Source organism: Psammomys obesus, unplaced genomic scaffold (genome assembly GCF_907164565.1).
Source record: "Psammomys obesus unplaced genomic scaffold, mPsaObe1.curated_primary_1811, whole genome shotgun sequence".
Classification (NCBI taxonomy): domain Eukaryota; kingdom Metazoa; phylum Chordata; class Mammalia; order Rodentia; family Muridae; genus Psammomys; species Psammomys obesus.
Window position 1 is genome coordinate 15,870,670 of NW_026596039.1, and position 20,517 is coordinate 15,891,186.

Here is a 20,517-nt window from a genome sequence, read left to right on the forward strand (position 1 = left end):
GCTCAGGGGGTGGGGGGCTCTTGGGAGTGTTCCAGCAGCAGTCAGGGTTCTGCTCTGAAGTGACAGAACCTCCATGTGCCGACACCTGTCCTATGCCAGGGCTGCACAGGGATCTGTGCTTCCATTGGCCCCCAGATAATTAGTCGGATCTCTTCTAAGATAATTAATGTATGAATCTATATTTAAGCTAGCCCAGAAATTATTCTAGGTCTGTTGAAATGTAAGCAAAGCTGGTTTGATTAGCAAATGCGTCTTTGCTGTTGTTTTTAAGACCCTTTGGGGAAACATAAGCTACAAATCATAAACAGTGTGGGATTATTTTCTTAGCAGGTAACTAAGACATTTTTAAGGAGGGAAGGCACTTGTGGTACAGGTTCCTCTTCATACCTCCTGTGGCTTATCATCTAAATTCCCCTTTCTGTTGCAGGACCACCTGGCCCACCGGGTAAGTACCCATTTTGAATTCTCCTAGTTCAAGGACAGCTATGGGAGACTGGAGGCCAGGGACCTAAGGACCAGAAGGACCAGAGGCTGTAGAGGGGAAGAGTGAGGCAGCATCCATATCCTTTTCTGTGGCCCTAACTTGAGACCCGCCCCCTCACCAGGCCCTCTCCCTGTCCCTGTTCTAGAAGGAGTTAACGAAAAAGCAGGAAGCCATGGAAAATGGCACAGATGCTGGCTGTCTCGCTAGCTAATGGGAATCACAGCACCTTAGGTGAAAATGTTTCTAACTGTTTCTGTTTGATGCTTGGCACAGGACCCCCAGGAGCTGGTGGGTTACCAGGCCACAACGGATCAGATGGACAGCCTGGTCTCCAGGGCCCAAAGGGCGAAAAAGGAGCAAATGGGAAGAGAGGAAAAATGGGTAATTGGGCAGTTCTGCCAATCAATTCCTTTGCTTCTTTTCTCCATGACCGTTCAGACAGGCAGCACTGAGAAGTACTGTGTGGAGGAAGGGCGCTTCGTGGGCTGCACGGGGCGCTGATGGAGCCCCCACCTTGAAGTTGCTGTGTTAAGGTGCCGAGCATCTTCTTTTTGGTCCACATGTTTGTGTCAGAATGGAGGGGACAGCTTCCTAGGAACTGACTTCTTCTGCAGCTGGAGATGTACGGGGGGGGGGGCAGCCGTGTGGTGCCCTGTGCTCGCTAACACCCACCTTCACTCAAGGCTCCATCTCTGCTTTGCGTGCTGTTGCTGCCTTCTTTCTAGCTGCCTGCTGCGTTTGGTTGATCATCAAAGGACTGATGATGGCCTTTGTGGAGGATTTCTCTGACTGGAAGGGCGGCTCCTACTGCTTGACTAGAAAGGCAAAGCTCAGGCCTCCCAAGGCTGGCACTTAACTCAGGGTCTTCTCTTAAGGAAGCTTTCAAAGGGATTCCATTTCTCTGAGGCAGTTTCTCTGGCCTGTTGTGTGAGAGCTCAGTAAAGGGCCAGAGTCACCAATGTGTCTGCTGTGTGCAGGGAGAAGCAGGGGCTGGTGTGGGGCCTAACAGGAGGCCTCAGGGTCAAGGCAAGATGATTTTTAAAGATCTAGCATTACCATCGTGGGGGCCTGTGGAGATAGACTAGAGGAGAATCCTCTGAAGAAAACTGGCACATTGCAGACACTGGAAGGAGAGACTTGAGGCTCATCCCCCCTTCAGGCAAGGCCACTAGTTTTAAAAAAAAGGCAGAGAGAGGCTGCTCTTAGCCAGAGACTCCACCAGGTCTTCTGTGTGTGGCCTCTTAGCGCCACAACTCTGGACAGGTCCTGGGCTAAGAGAGGCACTCGCTTCTTTCGAATAGCACATCTCCCCCTCGAAACACCTCTCCCGGCTTCTCCTGTGAGCAGCCCTGGGGCTGCTTCCACAGATGTCAGTGAGGGCCAGTGGAGAGGGAGGGAAGTGAGGAGCCCCTCTGCCCTCAGCAAGCCCACCTATTGTGTTTCCAGAGGCAGCCTTGCAGATGCCAGCCAATGCACAGGCCTCAGCCAGGTCCAGCCAGACCTCACCAGGCCAGCAATTACAACTGGGGTTACAGAGCCAGCTACTAATTAGCACTGCCAGTGCTCATCAGCGTAGAATGATGACAACTATGAGAATGTGCAGTCCTTTGCTTTATCCTGGGAAGACACCAAACTTGTGATGGAGGCTAGAAAATTGATATTCTGGGGGGTAGGCTTGGGGTGGGGGAGCACCATGCCAGAAGTGAACAGCGGACGCATATAGAAAGGGGGCATTTTCTAAAAGATTTGGGACAGAGCCCTGGTCTTGAGGACATGGAATTAAGCAGTCATGTCCTCACACAACCACAAGGAGGATGGAAAATTTTCATCAGTTTCTGGAAACCGTGCTGCTTATGTGGCAAGTGCTAGTCTAAACGTTGGTTCAAAAGTGGCAAAGATGATTAGCCTTTGTAAAGACAAAGGGAAGGTCCCCCCCTCCCCACACACACACCCTGAACATTCACGGAAACACTGGCCAGGATAACTAACGGAAGAAAAGGCATTAACGTTACTCACATCCTGGCAATCACTGCCATCCCCGTTCAGAAACCTGCAGACCCCCTTCCAGTGATGACCATGGAGAACAAATGGATCCGGGACAGAAATTAGCGTACATAAAGATCCTATCCTGAGTTTGAATGAGCCCCAGGGACAGCCATGATCTCGTAAGGAAAGTGGATATGGCTCTTAGTCTTCTTTTCTGAGACAGATAACCCACATCAGTGCCCATTCGGGTGGGGAAGGGCACCTATATCTTTCCCGATGCTGTCTAGTCTTTGTGCAGATAACAGCCTCCAGAGATCCTCTCCTTGAGCTTGGGCAGTTGGAGGACCTTTATTCTAAGCGTGGGTTGGAAGCTTTTAATTTCCCTTATATCAAGTTGCTCAGCATGCAAAAATACGCCATGGTGGAGGCGATGGTGCTCCGAGCCACAGCACCTTCCTGAAGCTGCCACTGTGAGGGGGAGAGGCAGGGAGCAGTATATTAAGCAGCTAAGACTGCTTTAGATAAAGAAAGACTGAGGTTATCTGGAAAACCAGGCCTTGTGGAAAGAGATGGCTGGAAAGTTGCTCAGTTCTGTCAGTTCTGAGCCAGCTCAGGTTTGAGAGAAGGGAGGCATTGTCCCGGTCACCCAGAATCCGATCCTTGGATCCTTCCTTCTCCCACTATCCCTGAGCCAGTGGAGGGCTTTGGGAGAAGAGGGGAACCGCAAGGCCACGGGAGAGCCCACCTGCATCTGGGGAGCAGTGAGAGGCCCCTGAGGGGTCTCAAAGCATACCTAGATAGTCACCCCAAGTGCTTGTGGGCGAGTATGGGTGTGACCACTAAGGGAGGGCACAGGGCCTTGAGAAACAGCAACATCTAGTTAGAACTAGAGGTGGGTGAGCAACAGGGTCAGCAAAAGACTGGGACAATGTTAAGCTGGGGAGGAGTCCTGGGGGGCCAGATTTCAGCTACTAGAGGGAGCCCCCAATCTGGAACATTCTGTCTTTTGAAGAAAGCTGACATTCAACAATTAAGAACACCATGTCACAGGAGGCTATGGTCCAGACTGTTCTGAGAGAGGGGAATGTATACTTTATTATTGCTGTGATGAAACACCACAACCAAGACAACCTGCAGAAGGAAGTGTTTCTTTGAGGGCTTACAGCTCCAGAGGGATGACAGCCCATCACAATTATGGCACAGACTGTGGCAGACAGGCCGGCCTGGTGCCAGTAGCAAGCAGACATGGCAGTGAGCAGCAGCCAGGAGCTCACATCTTGACGCACAAACAGGAAGCAGAGAAAGCTAACTCAAACATGGCGTGGAGCCTTTGAAATCTCAAAGCCTGGCCCCCAATGACAGTTCTTCCAGCAAACCCACACCTCCTAATCCTCCCCCAACAGCCACCATCTGGAGAACCAAGTATTCGAATGCTCAAGACTTGTGGGAGGAATGTAGTTTAGGCTGGCCCTGAACTTATTATATATAAGAGGGAAGGGTGATCTTGAGCTTTTGTTCTTCCTGCCTCTCAGTGCCAGGATTCACAGACATGTGCCACACACCCAGTTTCATAAAGTGCAAATCCAAGGCTTCTTGCATGCTAGGCCGACAGTCAAATTACATCCTTAGCCAAGGAGATAGATACTTGAAGGAAATGGTGCCAGAGGGTCAAGGGGAGAGTGACCCGGAGGAAGGCCCTGCCTCTGTGACTGGCGGGACTTGCAGTAGGCTGGGGCCAGGCCCGTTCAGACCTTAGCTTAGCAGCATGCTGTCTCCTTGACAGCACCGAAGAAGGTACTGCAGGGTTTTAAACAGCTGTGAGCAGTCCTGTGTGACTCTGGAGGAGGAAGGGTGTTCATTGATCATTCCTGGCTTGCCAGGTGAAGTTGAGGAAGGAGAGAATAGAAACGCTTGCCAGAAGAAGAAAACGGTGTGCAAAAAGGAGCTACATTCCACAGAGATGGGGACCTGGTCAGGGCGGGGTGTGACTCTCCCAGAATCTTCTCAACAATCAAGAATGGCTGCCAAGGTAGACCAGGCACCTACTGAGTGTCTAGCACATAGCTCATTTACCTCTCACCGCACTCGGCTTTTTCTGTTAGCCATGTTCTTTCCAGATGAAGAAGTCTTCCACCCTTACCCAGGGACTCTCGTATGGTGCGCTCACTGCCCAGCTGCCCAGCTGCCCAGCTGCCCCTCTCTGGGCTACCCCTTCCGCCACGGTATCACTTCTCAGCTCAGATGCCACCTGCTGGCCAGGGTCAGCCCTTGCCCCCTACCAGGCTCTGCTTCACCCGCCCAGTCACTGTCCCTTCTCTGTCATGGTATTACCCCTTCCATGCTGTTTACGGTTGGTTGGCCACTATTCTAAGTGAGGCCCACGAGAATGAGCCAGGCCTGTCTTACCCAGGCCTCCATCCCGTGTCTAACAGAAAAAAGCTAATAAGGGAGACAAAGGCCCACATGCCTGTGCACCAGCCCTCGGAGAAACTCTAGTTCAAGGGTAGCTTAAGCTACAGCTAGACCCTGTCTCAAAAAAAGAGAAGCTCCAAAGCGAAGCAAGTTGGTCTTGGTCCTGGTCTGTCTGATTCCTACAACCCTGCTTTTATCCACACAGTGACACTCATCTCCCCTGCCCAAGGGGCTCAGGATCCAGTTGAGTACAGGCTTACTGAAACATACCATAGGTTGGTAGCTAGCGGCAGCAATCCAGAAAGGAGCCCAGGGCCCTAAAGACTGATGCCACTAATTGTGGGAGGTATAGGAATTTGAACAGCCTCCAAATTGAGCCCCAACTCTGAGACCAACAGGAAGGGCTGGGTGGGGGAGGGCTGGGTGACTGTCAGCATTCTAGACAGACATAAAGATATGCAGCTGACCAATAATGGCTTGCACTTCACAGTCGGGTTGTATAGCAGCGCTCCTTTGATGCGTGGGGATGGTGGGGGGGGGTTCTGGAAGACCTGCCTCTCTTGGGCAAGTCACTACATCCTTAAGGCCCTGACCTTCTCCTCTAAAGACAGAGAAAGTAGTATTACAACCATGTCATACTTTTTGTTTGTTTGTTCTTGTTTTATTCGAGACAGGGTTTCTCTGTGTAGCCCTGGCTGTCCTGGAGCTCACTTTGTAGACTAGGCTGGCCTCAAACTCACAGAGACCCACCTGCCTTTACCTCCCAAGTGCTGGGATTAAAGGTGCGCCACCACCTCCTGGCCATACTTTTAATTCTAAATAGTCCTCTACAGTGTTGGCCTGTGAAGGCTGAGTCTTTGTCTTGTAGATTTTACTAATCCTCTCATCTGTTAGTTGGGACCTAAATGGATGAAGAATGCGTGCATAAATGAGAATGTAGCACAGAGCCTGTCTGTCTATCTATCTTATGAACAAAATGTAGTCAATACCATTTATTCTGATTGGAAGATGGCTTTGTACCCCATGACAGACAATACTAGTATAAGGAGAAGCCTGACTTCCCTGGACAGCCTTGAGCAAACAAGACCCTGTGTAGAAGTTGGCTTCTGCAATAGAACTAAACTGAAAAGACAGGCAGGAGAAGTGGTTAGCATCTTGGATATAAAAAACGGGAAGGTCCCAGTGAAGAAATTGTGGGGAAAGAGTAGAAGCCCTGGGTTTGCAGGTTCTGAGGCCCTGGTTGAGTATGGGTGGGCACCCAAACTAGATAGGAATGAGCATAGGAGCTAACGGCCTTCACAGCAGGACTAAGGGTGAGGAGGAGCCAGTACAAGCTCTTGTGCTCCTTTGGTTTTCACCTCTATGACAGAATAGCTGACACAAACAATGTGAAGGAGAAAAGGTTTGTTCTTGCTTGCAGCTTAGCATTTTCCATAGCAGCTGGCTATGTTTCTGGACCTGTGTCAGACAGAGCCTCATGGTAGAAGGGCATGGCAAGTGAGTAGAGAGAACACAGGAAACACCGAGGGACAGAATGCCCTTCAAAGGTATGATCTGAGTGGCCACTTCCTCCATCCAAGCCTTACCCACCAGCACACCAGGAATGCCATTCCGTTCTGAATTCATCGGTAGGTGAAGCCACTGGTGACAGCAGAGCCCTCATGGTCCAGTCACCTCTCTATGGGGGGACCAAGCCGTCAACACACAAGCCTCTTTGGGGAAGCTTCATATCTAAAGCAGAGCATCTGTAGAGGAGACTGACCCAGTGAAGCAGAACCTAAGACTGTAGCCTAAATGTTTCCAGAAGAGTCAACACTTTCACAGCTTCCGACTCCAGACAACCAGAGAACAAGCCCAGACTTGGAGCCCAGAGGCTCGGTGTGGGCCCTGGCTCCACACTGACCACGTGTGAACCCTTGAGCAGGTTACAGGATCACCGTCCTCCAATGTCCTTGTTCATAAAATAGGGGTAGCGATCCCATTGACCTCACAATCGTTTGGGGAAAGAAAAGTTAGTATATATAAAGTCTTGGGGCCAGACACATGGTAAATTCTGTATTAGCATTAACCAGCATTTTTTTTCTTCTACTTTCTGTAAGACAAGATCTCCAGCTCAGGCTGGTTCTTATGTAGTTGGGGATGACCTTGAATTCCTAGTCCCCCTGCCTCCCTCCCAGGAACTGGAAGTTCAGAGATGTGCCACTGAGGATGTGTAACATATAGCTGGAGATGGAACCCATGGCTTTGTGCATGCCAGGAGAGCACTCTACATCTGAGCTACAGCCCCGATGGCTAGTATAATTTTTTTTTTCTTTTAAAGGTGGAAGAAAAACTTGGTTTTAGTTGAAAAAGAACTACTGTATCATATCCAACTTCTAAACCATGTAATTTATAATTTATTTTATTTTAAATATATATTTCATTGCATTTTAACATAGTATCAATATTTAAAACATATATACTATTAATACCACTTTTAATTGATATATATATATATATACACACATATATATAATTATATTATAGGGGTGTTCTATGGAATTTCAGTACATTTTAAAAGATGTAATGGCCAGATCATGGGTACTGACATATTAATTATCAAACACACACACACACACACACACACACACACACACATGCAGACCTTCCTAAAAGCAGGAGAATCAGGGTTTCAAGCCAGTCTCAGTCATACAGTGAGTTCAAGGACAATCTGAACTACATGAAACTCTCTCTTTAGAAGACTATATAGTCTCTTTGTGTTGGGAATATCCCACGTCATCTCTGTTAGATACTTTTAAGAATTCAATCCAATTCATCAGCTACTGTTACCCAATTACATTCCTATAGGGTAGAGTTATTTCACTCCATACAAATCAGTCTCCCTTCCTAGTGCACCCAAGCCTTCCCAGGTTTTGGTAAACAATACTCCACATTCTACTCCTTTGGGATCAACTTTACCTCCGTATATAAGTGAGAGCATGTTGTACTGTCTCTCTGAACCTGATTTATTATCCTTTGTGTGATATCCTGACTGAAAGGAAGCTGGAAATGTTCTGCATGAGGCTGGAAACTCCATCTTAGCTTTAGTTAGGGCTGGGAGACTTGAATATTGTCAGTTACGTGCCAGCATCTTCTACGAAGTCTGAAGTTCTGGGGCCTCAGAACCAAGCGTTTTGGTTCCCCCCCCCCCTTTTCCATCTGTCTCATATTTTTTCACATAGGAGTTAATGTTACTGTGTTCTCTAAAAATCAAACCTTCAAGTCAAGAAAACCAAAAACAATGCCCTTCTTCCAATACATGGTTTGAGACTGGGTTTTGCATAACACTCTTTAGCCTCCTGTCCTTTGCCTCAGTCACTGACAGATGGCACTGCCGAGAATAAATTGTCCTCCCTCGCACCTTGATGTGAAGACAGTGGAGCTGACCCCAGTGGAACTGTCTGTTTTGAGTGGACGATGCCAGAAGAAAAGAAGACAGCCATTTCTCCCTGGGGAGTTAGGCAGGGATAATACGACTTTTCTTCTCTAGCAGGTTGTCACTCAGAGCCAGTGAAGAGTCGTGGGACAGGTGGTACCAGACTGCAGGTCATGCTGTGTTGCAGTGTCACTGTGCAGGGCTGGCAGCCTTGGCCTAAGCTCACCCCAGCGAATGGTGGTTGGGTGGTGCCAAGGGGTAGCCAAGGTGAGTTACCAGAGAGAAAGCTTTGTCGCATGGGATAGCTAAAGAACAAAAGCAGGCATAATAGTGCACTCCTGTAATGCCACCTGGAGAGTGGCGGGGGCAGACAGAAAGTTCCTTCCCTGGAGCTTGCTGGCCAGCTCGTCCAGCTAAAACAGCAAGTTCCGGGCCCAGTAAAGAGACCCTATCTCAAAAAGCAAGATGAGACCAAAGATAAGGCTTAGCAGTAAAGATGCGTGCTGTACAGGTCTGACGACCTGAGTTCGATTCCCAGGGCCCACTTGGTGGAAGGAAAGAACTGACTGTTGCAGGCTGTCCTCTGACTTCCGTGCGTGTACACCTGCCACCTACCCCCAGCACACGGTAAACCTTTGTTGTTGCCTTGTGTTGAGACAGGGCCTCTCTACATGGTCCCTGGCTGGCCTGGAACTCACTATGTATGAGTCTGGGCTGGCCTCAGACTGAGAGTTGCCAGCCTTCTGAGTGCAGGGATTAAAGCTGTGTGCTGCCACGCCCAGCTTTTTTTTTTTTTTTTAATTAAAAACAATAGGGTGAAGAGTGATAGAAGAAGATACCTGATATTGACATGTGACCTTCAAACACACACACACACAACACAGACACACACACACACATACATACATAAACACACATGCATAGATGTACACACACACACACACACACACACACACGCACGCACACAGTAAAGACAGACTGCATGATAGAGACAAACCATCCTCCACTGTCTTTTACCAAAAAATGAAAAGTGGCCGTGCACGCCCTAGTGCACACCCTAGCTAGGAGGCAAAATACTCCCTCAGGCAAAGGCTCCAGCAGGGCTCCGGTATGGATTGAACATTTTCCTGTTGCCCATGTGGCTTTTCTGAGAAAGGAACAGAAAGGTACGTGAAGGAGGAATAAGACAAAGGAAGGGAAGACAGGTGATGGCGCCGACACACTCTTGAGGCAGAAAGAAGGTCTGGGAAGCCTCGAGTAAGCAGCAGACACCATTTCCCTGAGAGCTGCTGAATGTGGGTTGTGTAAATCTTTGGGAGGTGTCTGTGACGCTTGGCACACTGCAGGCAGAATGCTATAGCAACCACCCCGTCTTTTGTCTCCTTCAGATAATATGCCCGGCTGCTTGTTAAATACTGACAAAGGGCTGCCTTCTCAGGCAGAGGGACCCGAGAAGGGCTTTTGTCACTTTACAGCCAGGAGGCCTAGTGTCAAGAATGACCCAGAGCCATGGGCTCTCAGTGCTGTGTGAAGAGTGGCCCTGCTCAGTAACAGCATCACTGTATTGTTTGTGACCATAGATGTCAAGCCCACAGCAGGGCGCGTGCTGCTGACGGGGGAAGCCTGTCCCTCTTCCCGTCCTCCTCCACTGTGCTCTCTGGGATAGCTGGATTTCACGTTTTTTCATCTGGATTTGTTGTTGTTGTTTTCTGAGACAGGGTTACAGGCAGCCCAAGCTTGTATTAGAGTCTCTGTGCAACCGATGATGGCCTTACACTCCCAACCTCCATGTGCCATCGGGTCGGTCCAGCTCTAGATTTCTGTTGTGATTTGTTGAAATCCAGCGAGTAGTATTTTCCTTGCTGCATCTTGATTTGGTGTTTCAGTGATGCCGGAGATTGAACCCAGGGCCTACATTAGGCAGGCACTCTACACCGTTCCTAAAGCCCCAGACCTGTGAAGCATTCCAAAGTGAAAACTCTCTGTCACTGCAAAGCCCTGAGATGAGTCAGGCATGCTGGGGCGCATGTTTAATTCTGCGCTCAGGGAGGCAGAGGCAGGCAGCCCTCTGTGAGTTCAAGGCCAGCCTGGTCTACAGAGTGAGTTCCAGGACAGCCAGGGCTACATACAACAAACAAACAGAGCTAACTGGATAGCAGGGAGCAGGGAGCACAGAGAAGCTTGGGGACTGGATGGGAAATTGACCTAAATGAATTCTACAGTGCCTTCTAACCTGGAATTTTTTTTTTTTTTATTCCTTTAGAACAGTGGCTCTCAACCTTCCTCACACTGTGACCCTTTAACTCAGCCTCATGTTGTAGTGACCCCAACTGTAAGATTATTTTCATTACTACTTCATAACAGTAATTTTGCTACTGTTATGAATTGTAATGTAAATATCTCCGCTTTCGGGCAGTCTTAGGTGACCCCTGTGAAACAGTCATCCAACCACTCCCAAGGGGTTGTGACCCACAGGTTGACAAATGCTGCTTTGGAACAACTATGATGGAATGCGACATGGTTGGCTTGAAGTAGGGTGGTCCAGATATGGTGGTGAAACTGGAGAGCAGGCCAGAGATGTGACTAAGATGGTAGAGCAGCCATCTCGCCTGTGCAAAGCCCTGGGCTCAGCCTGAAGCCCAGATGGAGGCAGGAGGATCGCTGTGAGTGTGAGACCAGCCTGGATGTATAGTGAGAATTAAAAACAAACTGGAGGACAAAGTTCACCATTCCCCAGAGTGACAAATCAGGGATTAGTCAGATTAACGGAGCACAGGAGAGGGGCAGAGGTGTGGGTACTTTGGTGGCGTCCTCAGAAGGCACAGGAACTGGCAGTGATCGCCGAAGACAGAGATCCCACTCCATCTTGCTATGGACACTGAGGAGAATGTTAGGCTCACACTGACGGCTCTTCCCTGGTGGCTGCCATCACTCTGAGTAGCATTACAATTAAGTGCTATCTTCAGGGAATTCTTATCAAAATGAACAATCATTTTTTGAGATAAGGAGTAGCACGTATGGTCCATTTCTAACAATGTCTTTGTGCGCCCACTTTCCCCTCCCAGAACTCGGAATGCTTGTGTCCTTGTGACTTCAAGTTGCTCCTTTTTTTTTTAATTTTTAAAATAGATTTCTTGAAATTTTCTACATAAATGACCAGGCCACCTGCAAATTAAGATGGTTTTGATGCCCACTTCTCAATCAGTGAGCCTCATATTTCTTTTTCTGTAGACTATCGTGTTTTCTACACCCAGAAGAATTAACCAGAATGGTGAGCATGGCTGCTCTGGCCTTGCTCCTGATATTAGGGGAATACACGTAGCCTTTCACTGGAAATGACGATGTCAGCTGTCGTTTCTCACACACTCTGTCTTGCAGAACGAGGAAATTCCTTTTTATTCCTGTTTTGGTGGGGATTTCATTGAGAATGTATGTTGAATGCCATACAAATGCCTTTTTGCACCCATCGAGCTATGCTTTTCCTTGTTTGTTAATATACTGAATTGTATTTCCTGCCCTGACCCAATTTTTGAAGTCTATGTTGTCAGGCAGTTAACTTTAGGGTAACTTGGATTATGGTTACTTAATTTTGGCTATAAATGAACACTTAGAACATTTTCCTGGAAGCTGAATTCTTGTTTCATGTTGGCTGGAGTGTTAGATGGAGCCTTGGGAGAGTCTTCTGCTGGCAGTGAGCGAGACAAGTCCCGGGAAGAGGCGGCCGTGGACACAAGTAAAACAAGCAACAAAGCCAGTCTGGAAGGGCCAGGCTGATATGCAGTCAGTATTAACCATCACCAGTTGGCCTTACTCTTCGTGTTTTCTGATTGTGTCTTGCTGTTGCAACAAAACAGCTGTCAGAAGCAACTTGTTGTGCTCCTCAAACTGTCATCCCCTCCTCTCTTGCTTCACTCTCCAACTTAGTGGCTCAGCCACATTCCCTAGAAGGAGTCGTCCAGAGCCACCTGGAAATGCCATCCCACAATGCGTGTCCAGCACCATCGGTGGATGGGTGGTGAAGACTGTGGTGGTGGTTTTACAAAGCTGCTTACAGAAGTATAGTCATTAGAAAGAGGAAAACAGAATCGTGTACACAAGTTAATATGTCATTTTTTTTTTCCTCACAGGGTTACCCGGAGCCACGGGAAGCCCAGGAGAAAAGGGAGAAAAGGGAGATGCTGGAGAACTGGGCTTGCCTGGAAATGAGGGCCCGCCAGGGCAGAAGGGTGAAAAGGGAGACAGAGGAGATGTGTCTAATGACGTGCTGTTGACAGGTAGGCCGGGGTTCTCCTGACACTGGGGCACAGTGGCTGCCCTGCCCAAGCCATGGGCTGCCCTGGTGGCTTCTCTCTTCTCCGGACTGCTCTGCTCTGTGCAGGTTCTGGAATTCTTTCCTTCCTTGCTTGAGACAGAGTCTTCTGTACCCCAGGCTAGCCTGGAACTCACGGAGTAGTAGAGACTGGCCTTGCCCAATCCTCCTGCCTCCACCTCCTGCGTGCTGGGACTATAGCTGCGGACCACCATGTCCAGCATGGCGGTCTGTATTTCCAGAGCTGTGCATGTTTCTCCATGTGGGCACGTGTGAGTCTGGTATCTGGCTTGAGTATAACTTAACTCTTTCACCTTGGTTGGTAGGGTGTAGCTCCCGCCTGTAGTCCCAAGCATAGGGAGGCTGAGGCTGCCGGGTTGCTTCTGTGCTGAGACCAAGGTCTCACTGTGACCAGAGCAGAGTCTAATGAGGCTGGTCCACCACACTCAGAAGAGCTTCATGACAGTCCCCACAGGCATTCCAACGGTCTCTGGGATTGAATGGCAGTCAGGGTCCACGGGAGATGGGGTCGTAGCGCAGTCATAAAGTGTTTGCCTCGCTTGCAAGAGTCCCTGGGCTAAATTCCCTAGCATAAGAAGGAAAATGGGCAGGGCAGGTGGGAGAGAAAGGGGGAAGGTGAGGAAGAAGTAGGGGAAGAGAAGGAGGAGGGAGGGGAAGAAGAAAAGGGTTCCTCTGAGATTTTTAGGAAACCAGAATTGGGTCTGTCCCCTCTCCATCTCCCATTTTGTTTCCCCACCATTCTCCCCATCCCCCGCCCCCACCTCATCCCCTACCCCCTGCCCGCAGTGACAGACGCCTGGCTGTACTGAGAGCTACTGGGCGGAGGTCCTGCTCTATTCACTTGTGACCTTAATTGACCACCGCTCCCTCGCAGAACTTGCCTGAGAGGATCCCACTACCACCTCTCACAGGGACTTGGAATAATGAAGGATAGACGGATAAAACTCTTGGCACAGATCTTACTCATAGCAGATCATCAGGACCTGCTATGGTAGCTCTTTAACCTAGTAAAGACAGTATTAACCTAAATCATCTCTAGGAAGGGGTGCACACAGCAGGGCGCCAGAGCTGCCCACTTCTCTTTCCCTAAAGGGAAACTATCTCTGTGCAAAAAATTTCATCAGTTTGTCCCTCTCCTCCTCTCTAGGTGCCAAAGGTGACCAAGGACCCCCTGGCCCACCTGGACCCCCAGGGCCTCCAGGCCCTCCTGGAAGCAGAAGAGCCAAAGGCCCTCGGCAGCAAAACATGTTCAACAGCCAGTGTCCAGGTCACCAAGCCTCCACGGAACCCACTCCTTATGCTGATGACACCCTCTTCCAAACTTTGTGACCAAATTTTGAAAGGGGGAGACATTGTCTTAAAAGAGATTCCTCCCTGCAGTATGCTCATGGGAAATCTGAATACCTACTCTGGGAATGAGGACTATGGACTGGTCCAGCACTGAACCTAACAACCCTTCCCTCACCTCTCTCCCAGCACCTACCTTCATACTCTGTTTTTGGTTGGCTATACAACCCTCTCACTTCCCCTCTTCCTTTCCCTTCCCATCTTCCTCTCTCTCCCTCTTTCCTTCTTCCTCCCCTTTCCCTTCTCCTTTTCTCCCCCCTCCCTTTTCCCCTCCCTCCCCCTGGAGCAGTGTTTTATTTGGTTTGTTTCTGATTATTATTACAACTTAAAAACACAGTGTCACTAGGTCCCCTGAGGGCAGCATCTTGAGGTCTAAGCTGTTAACTGTAGCACCAAATTCCTGAGAGATTGAAAATCTAGAAGATAGTGGGGCAATCAAGTTGGCTAATTCCCTGCAGAGAATAATTATAGCAGCTCCATCATTATCAGTGCTGTGTGTTGTGGGAGGAGTTGAACTCAGAGCCCCATGTCTACCATTAAGCTATATCTGTAATCCTCCACCCCTAAGTTTTAAGTGCTGATAACAGTGCCAGGCATGGTGCTATATTTCTTCTGATTCCCATGACTATCTTAGAATGCTGGCATGTGTGTTTCTAACTTACAGATAGAAAACAGACACCCAGGGAACTCCCTGGCCCAGCTCAGTTCAGAAGTTTCCTAGAAACAAAAGATCATAATAATGGAAAATATTTCTAGAGTGGATTTAGAACTTGAGAAGTTACCCAGAATGCCTTGCTTGTCTTAAACCATGAGGCACCCCTTGAGCTGTCATTTCAGCAGCAGACATGGAGGAAGACCCTGACTTTCTCCAAACACCTGCCTTGCTCAGTGTTATTTCTAGAAGTTGTTTCCAGGGAATGGACCCAACTATCAGAGTGAAACGCTGGTTGGGAGCGCTAAAGAGCAAGCTGCCAAAAGCCATGGCGGAATGTTCTAATGGCTATATTTGGCACTTTTCAAGGAAGTGGAGGTTATAGACATAAAGCCATAAAATCCCACTGTGACAACAGCATCTGCTTTGATTGTTGTCCTTTTAGGTGAGACGTGTGTCATCCCGAATGATGATACGTTGGTGGGGAAAGCTGACGAGAAAGTAAATGAACATCATTCTCCACAAACAGGTACAAAATCCAGCACCCTGGGCTGGGGTGTGCCTCAGTGTTGGTGTGCTTCACTAGCCTGCACAGGCCCTAGATTCAATCCCCAGAACCACACACAAAAGTTTGGAAATTCAAAACTGTCCGGTAAGTAACTGTCTTTTCTTCTGACAGAATCCATGATCACTTCCATTGGAAACCCAACCCAAGTACTAAAAGTTAGAGAGACTTTTGGGGCTTGGATAAGAGAGTCTGCTAACAAAAGTGATGACCGTATCTGGGTGACTGAACATTTTTCAGGTACTTCCCTCCAGAGATGGCCCATTTGCTGTTGAAATCGTCTTTGTGGCTTACCTTCAAGCTTATTCTATACCCACGTCTGAGGTCCCCGCTAGTGTTAGTCTCAGGCTCTGTATTTTAGAAAGCACAACTGAATGGGCTGAACACTTTCGTAGTTTGAATGTGTTGGTTGCGAGCTTTGTAGTCCAGATCCCAGGAACATGGCCACCGCAATGTAAACTATCCAATTTTAACACAATAGCCAGAAGAAACAAAGAGCATGATACCAGGTTTTGTCAAGCAGTCCAAACTGTGGATGCCATATGAGACGAATTATGCCACACAAGCCATCTGGCTCTAAGGTCTGGTGTACGTTGGGAAGATATGGCCTTAGATAGAAAAGACGAATTGCGTGTGCACAGTGCGCTGCTCTCTGAGTTTGATGCCATCTTATGAGAGTACTTTTGGCCATATCTCCCACGTGTTTGTTGGGTGGAGCCCGGCGGGAGAAGGCAGAGAGTCATTTCTCAGCCTCCTCATGCCTGAACTGGTCATACTGTCCCCAAAGGACGTATGGTTGAAGTGGCCAGTAGGAGTGGCCTCATTCAGAAAGGTCTAACCGTGCACACTGGTTGACAGAAAGCCAGGAGCCACGTTCTTTATCTTTATCAACACCAACTGATCATTTCAGTGGCTGATCATTTCAGTCAGTAATAACCTCTGTCTACCGGGTGGAGGGCATGGGACTCAACGGAAAAGAAGAATAGTGTAAAGGAGCAGCAGTCTTGGCGGTCTTGGTGGGTAGGAAGGGGTAGGAGGCAGCAGGCAGCAGCTATGGAAGCACCAACTGTTTGTACCTGAGGCAGGCTCGAGCTGCTTGATTTCATAAACACTCTAGGCTGGCGTAGGTGGGAGGGGACAGTTCTCTCAGCAGCCTGACCTTTCCTGGGCAGGGGTGTGGTTGCTATGGGTAACAGCCTCCCCCTTCCCTCCCACAGGCATCCTGGTGAAGGAGTTCAAAGACCTGCCGGCACTTCTCAATGGCAGTTTCACCCTCACCCACCTCCCGCACTATTTCCACGGCTGTGGGCATGCTGTTTACAACAACTCCCTCTACTACCACAAAGGGGGCTCCAACACCATCGTGAGGTGAGCCGCCCTGACCCCTGTGCCCTGTGGGTCTCCTCTCGGGTCTCATGCTGCGCCCACCGTGTGTTGTCTCCTGCAGTTGGATAGGTGTGTTTTGTCATCTTCATGTGCCTAGGTAGGTCAATCAGGGGTTTGTCCTCCAAAGGAATGGCAGAGGACAGTGAGGGAGACCCACGCCCTGGCTTCTGCCTGGGCTCCTGGGGTCATTTGTTGCTGATGTGGCCCCATGGCTAGATGAGAAACAGGGAGAAGGAGACATGGAGTTACAGCCACTGCAACTCCCACATCCTTTGAGACGGGAAGCAAGCAGTCAGAGCTTTCCGGCACAAAGGCTCACTCTCACATGGGGGCTTGCTTATTTTTCTTGAGATGGAGTTATGTTGTTAAAAACTCTCTCCCTGGGGAGACATAAACAACCCCTTTCTTTTCTCCCAAAGCCCCAGTGACTAACAGGCACACTTCCACCGAAGTTCAGTCTGGGGAACCAGTGGATTCATTAGGCTTGCGTACAGAACGATGGGTGAAGGGTCACAGGCGGGTTACAGCTAATGCGACGCTGGAGAGTCTACACCAGCATAGAGAATGGCTGCCCCTCCCCCTAGTTCTCCTCCTCCTGTTTACTCTAGCCCCTCCTCAAGACCCCAAGGCCACGTGTAATCAGGACAGAACTGCATATAACTGGTTGGCAGGATGGCTGGATACTCAAGTGAGAGACCCATGACTGTCCCCCGACCCTCCAGCAGTCAATGTGCCCAGCTGTAACCACCTTTTGCAAACAGACTCAGCCAAAATGCCCTTTCCTTACCTCACTCTCCCTTCCCGCTTTCTCGCCATCTCTTCTCTTGGTCTCCTCATCACCATTTTGGCACTAGTTACCGATACTGGTAGGAGAGGAAAGAACTCCCCTGCACTGGATGCCCTGGTGCCTGATGTCTGTTTAATGCAGCTCCCCACTACCATGTTACCAGGGGTCGAAGCTGTAGGAGTTAGGAGAGTTCTGGGGTGAAGAAGCCCTAAAATGAGAAATGAACTCTCTCTCTCTTTCTCTCTCTCTCTCTATATATATATACATATACATATATATACATATATGTATATGTATATATATACATACACCACTACCATGCTTAGGTGAGCCTGTAAAAGTAACTTTTATTCACTTGACTAACCTAGGCCAGTGCAGGAAGCTTCTAGCCTCCATAAAGTGTAATCTAAGTCTAGAATGTTTTCAGCCTCTGAGACTTACTGCTGAATAAGCTCACCCTTTCTTGTTCTTTCTGAGCTCTGGCTGGGTGGTTTAACTCAGCTGTTCTGGCTCAAACTCCCGGCTAAGCTGACTTATTCAAACTGGCTTCTCCCAGCTTCTGACTAAATTGCTCAGCTTGACCTCAAACTAACTTTGGCAGAATGTTCTAATCTTCCGGCTCCTTCTCATCCTCTGGTTCATTCTCTCTTCAGCTTCTCTGTAAAACTGCTTCCTCTCTCCCTTAAGTAGTTCCCCTTTCTCTCCCCCCTATTCTGTCAAATGTTTCTTTTTTTTCTGCCACTCAATTAGACATCATTTTCAAACATGGGTGCTTCCTTCTATAAACTAACTTTACCTTCATTATTTGGTATTAAAAGTGTGTACCACCACGGCTGGACCTAAGCATTTCTTTACCTGAAGCCTTGAACTCAGAGATCTGCTTGCCTGTCTCCTGGGATTAAAGGCCTGTGCCAACACTGCCCAGTGTGTCTTCATTCCAGCCAGATCACACAGACCTAGAAAGTCTTTAGATATGATCTCTTGCCAGATCGGCCACGTTCTGAATTAAAGTTCCTCTACCTGAGCTGTGCTGACTGGGCAGGGAAGGCATCCTCCCAAGCCTAGATCTCTGTGAAGCCACAAGCCTAGAGAAGAAGGAGGGGCAGGATGTGTCGAAGTGTGCAGCTCCTGTGGGACAACTCCTCACCCCCACTTTCTTTAGGCTCCTTTTCAGCTTAATTCAGGTTTTCTAGTCTGCTTTTTCTCTTGCTTCCTAAATGCCCATCACAGTGAGACAGGCCTCTTGCGCTCAATAGCGCCATCTGGTGGTTTAGCCTACCATTCCTAAATTCCAGATTTAGGTAGCAGTTGACTCATAATTCACTTTTTGATACTATTTCAGTTTGGGGTCTAGGAAATCAGATCCCAGAAGCTAAGGGACATGGGATTCCATGAGTGATTGTATTTATAAGCCTCTTATCCAACAAGAAAATTCTCTTCATAGCCTTTGCTACATCTCTTCTCACCTGGTGAGACTTTTCCTTAATTTAAATTGTCTTTTTTTTTTTTTTTCCTTAAAAATTCAGTATGGAGGCCGGGCTTAGTGGTGAATGCCTTTAATCCTGGCACTCCCCCAGGGCCCTACACTAGGCAAGTATTCTACACCTTTCTAAAGCCCCAGGCCTGTGATGCATTCTGGAGTAAAAACCTCCTTGTCACTGCAAAGCCCTGAGATGAGTCAGCCATCATCAGGTATGGTGGTACACACATTTAATCTCAGCACTCAGGGAGGCAGAGGCAGGGGATCTCTATGAGCTCGAGGACATCCTGGTCTACAAAGTGAGTTCAGGACAGCCAAGGCTACACAGGAAAACCCTGTCTCGAAAAACCAAAACTAAACAAACAAACGAGCAAACAATTCAGGATGGAATAAAGGAATAACCATCAAACTTGGGAGTTTTAAAACCTAATTTTAGGGCCTACAGATGTATCTCAGTTGGAAGAGTGTCTAAAGTTCTGGTTTTGATCTCAAGCAGTATAGAAACTTGGCAGGTAGAGACAGGAGGGTTAGGTGTTCAAGGCTGTCCTCAGCTACATTGCTAATCTGAGGATGATCCTTAATGCCACACTACTGTCTCCCTGTCTCCCTTTGCTTCTGCTAGCACAGGCTAGTCACTGGCCTTCACATCCTTGCTGCTCAGAACATCAGCGAAGGTGAGCAGAAAAGAAGTTTCCTGGCGCTTTTTGGCAACAGAGAACACTAGGCCTGGTCCACCCTTGCTAACTCAGCATAATGAGAGTGTAACAAACCACCGTGTCTGCAGACAAGGCAACTCCACTCCAACTCACTCTCTCTTTTTTTTAAACATGTTTCAGATTTGAATTTGGCAAAGAGACACCTCAAACTCTGAAGCTTGAAAATGCTTTGTATTTTGATCGAAAATACCTCTTTGCAAATTCCAAGACTTACTTCAACATAGCAGTGGACGAGAAGGGCCTCTGGATTATCTATGCTTCAAGTGCGGATGGCTCAAGCATCCTTGTAGCACAGCTGGATGAGAGCACATTCTCTGTGTTGCAGCACATCAACACCACATACCCTAAATCCAAGGCTGGCAACGCCTTCATAGCTCAAGGAATCCTGTACGTCACGGACACCAAAGATACGAGGGTCACGTTTGCCTTTGATTTGTTGGGAGGAAAACAGATCAATGCAAACTTCGCTCTCAGAATGTCGCAGTCTGTTCTTGCCATGTTGTCATACAACATGAGAGATCAGCACCTGTATTCGTGGGAAGATGGCCATCTGATGCTCTATCCTGTCCGGTTTTTGTCGGCAGCATCAAGCAGCCGGTAGGCTGCCGTCTATTCCTTCGTTATACTCCACGTGTCTTCTAGGGCTTGTTCAAGTCCAACAGAAAGCTCATCCGTAAAGGATACCCAGGTCCTTGGAGCATAACCCCATGCCCGAGGCACTTGTGCAAACCGCAAGTCCCCTTTAAACCAGGTTGCTTAAATAGCTACAGATTGGAAGCAGAAATGGATGAGATCTGGTGATGCCTCCTCAAATTCACCAAGTTAGCTCTCCTCCTTGGCCTTAGTTTCCCCATTGGTAATATAAGACATCCAAGTATGATTGATAACACTTCTGCTGTCTGCATGAAATTATGTGACTCTTGGCTGATTATATATTAGATTGCTTTCTGTTTTTTT

The 20,517-nt window shown here is 48.4% G+C and overlaps 1 protein-coding gene across 1 annotated transcript in view; it reads left to right on the forward strand.

Moving 5' to 3' along the window:
• Nucleotides 1-20,161, forward strand: part of Gldn (gliomedin) — a 49,093-nt gene extending 28,932 nt beyond the window's left edge. The window contains exons 3-10 of the mRNA XM_055622289.1: nt 428-445; nt 758-865; nt 12,425-12,571; nt 13,775-13,894; nt 15,072-15,155; nt 15,306-15,431; nt 16,409-16,559; nt 19,681-20,161. Coding sequence (XP_055478264.1) covers nt 428-445; nt 758-865; nt 12,425-12,571; nt 13,775-13,894; nt 15,072-15,155; nt 15,306-15,431; nt 16,409-16,559; nt 19,681-20,161 — 1,235 coding nt within the window. The remainder of the gene's footprint in view (nt 1-427; nt 446-757; nt 866-12,424; nt 12,572-13,774; nt 13,895-15,071; nt 15,156-15,305; nt 15,432-16,408; nt 16,560-19,680) is intronic.
• Nucleotides 20,162-20,517: the final 356 nt, after the last annotated feature.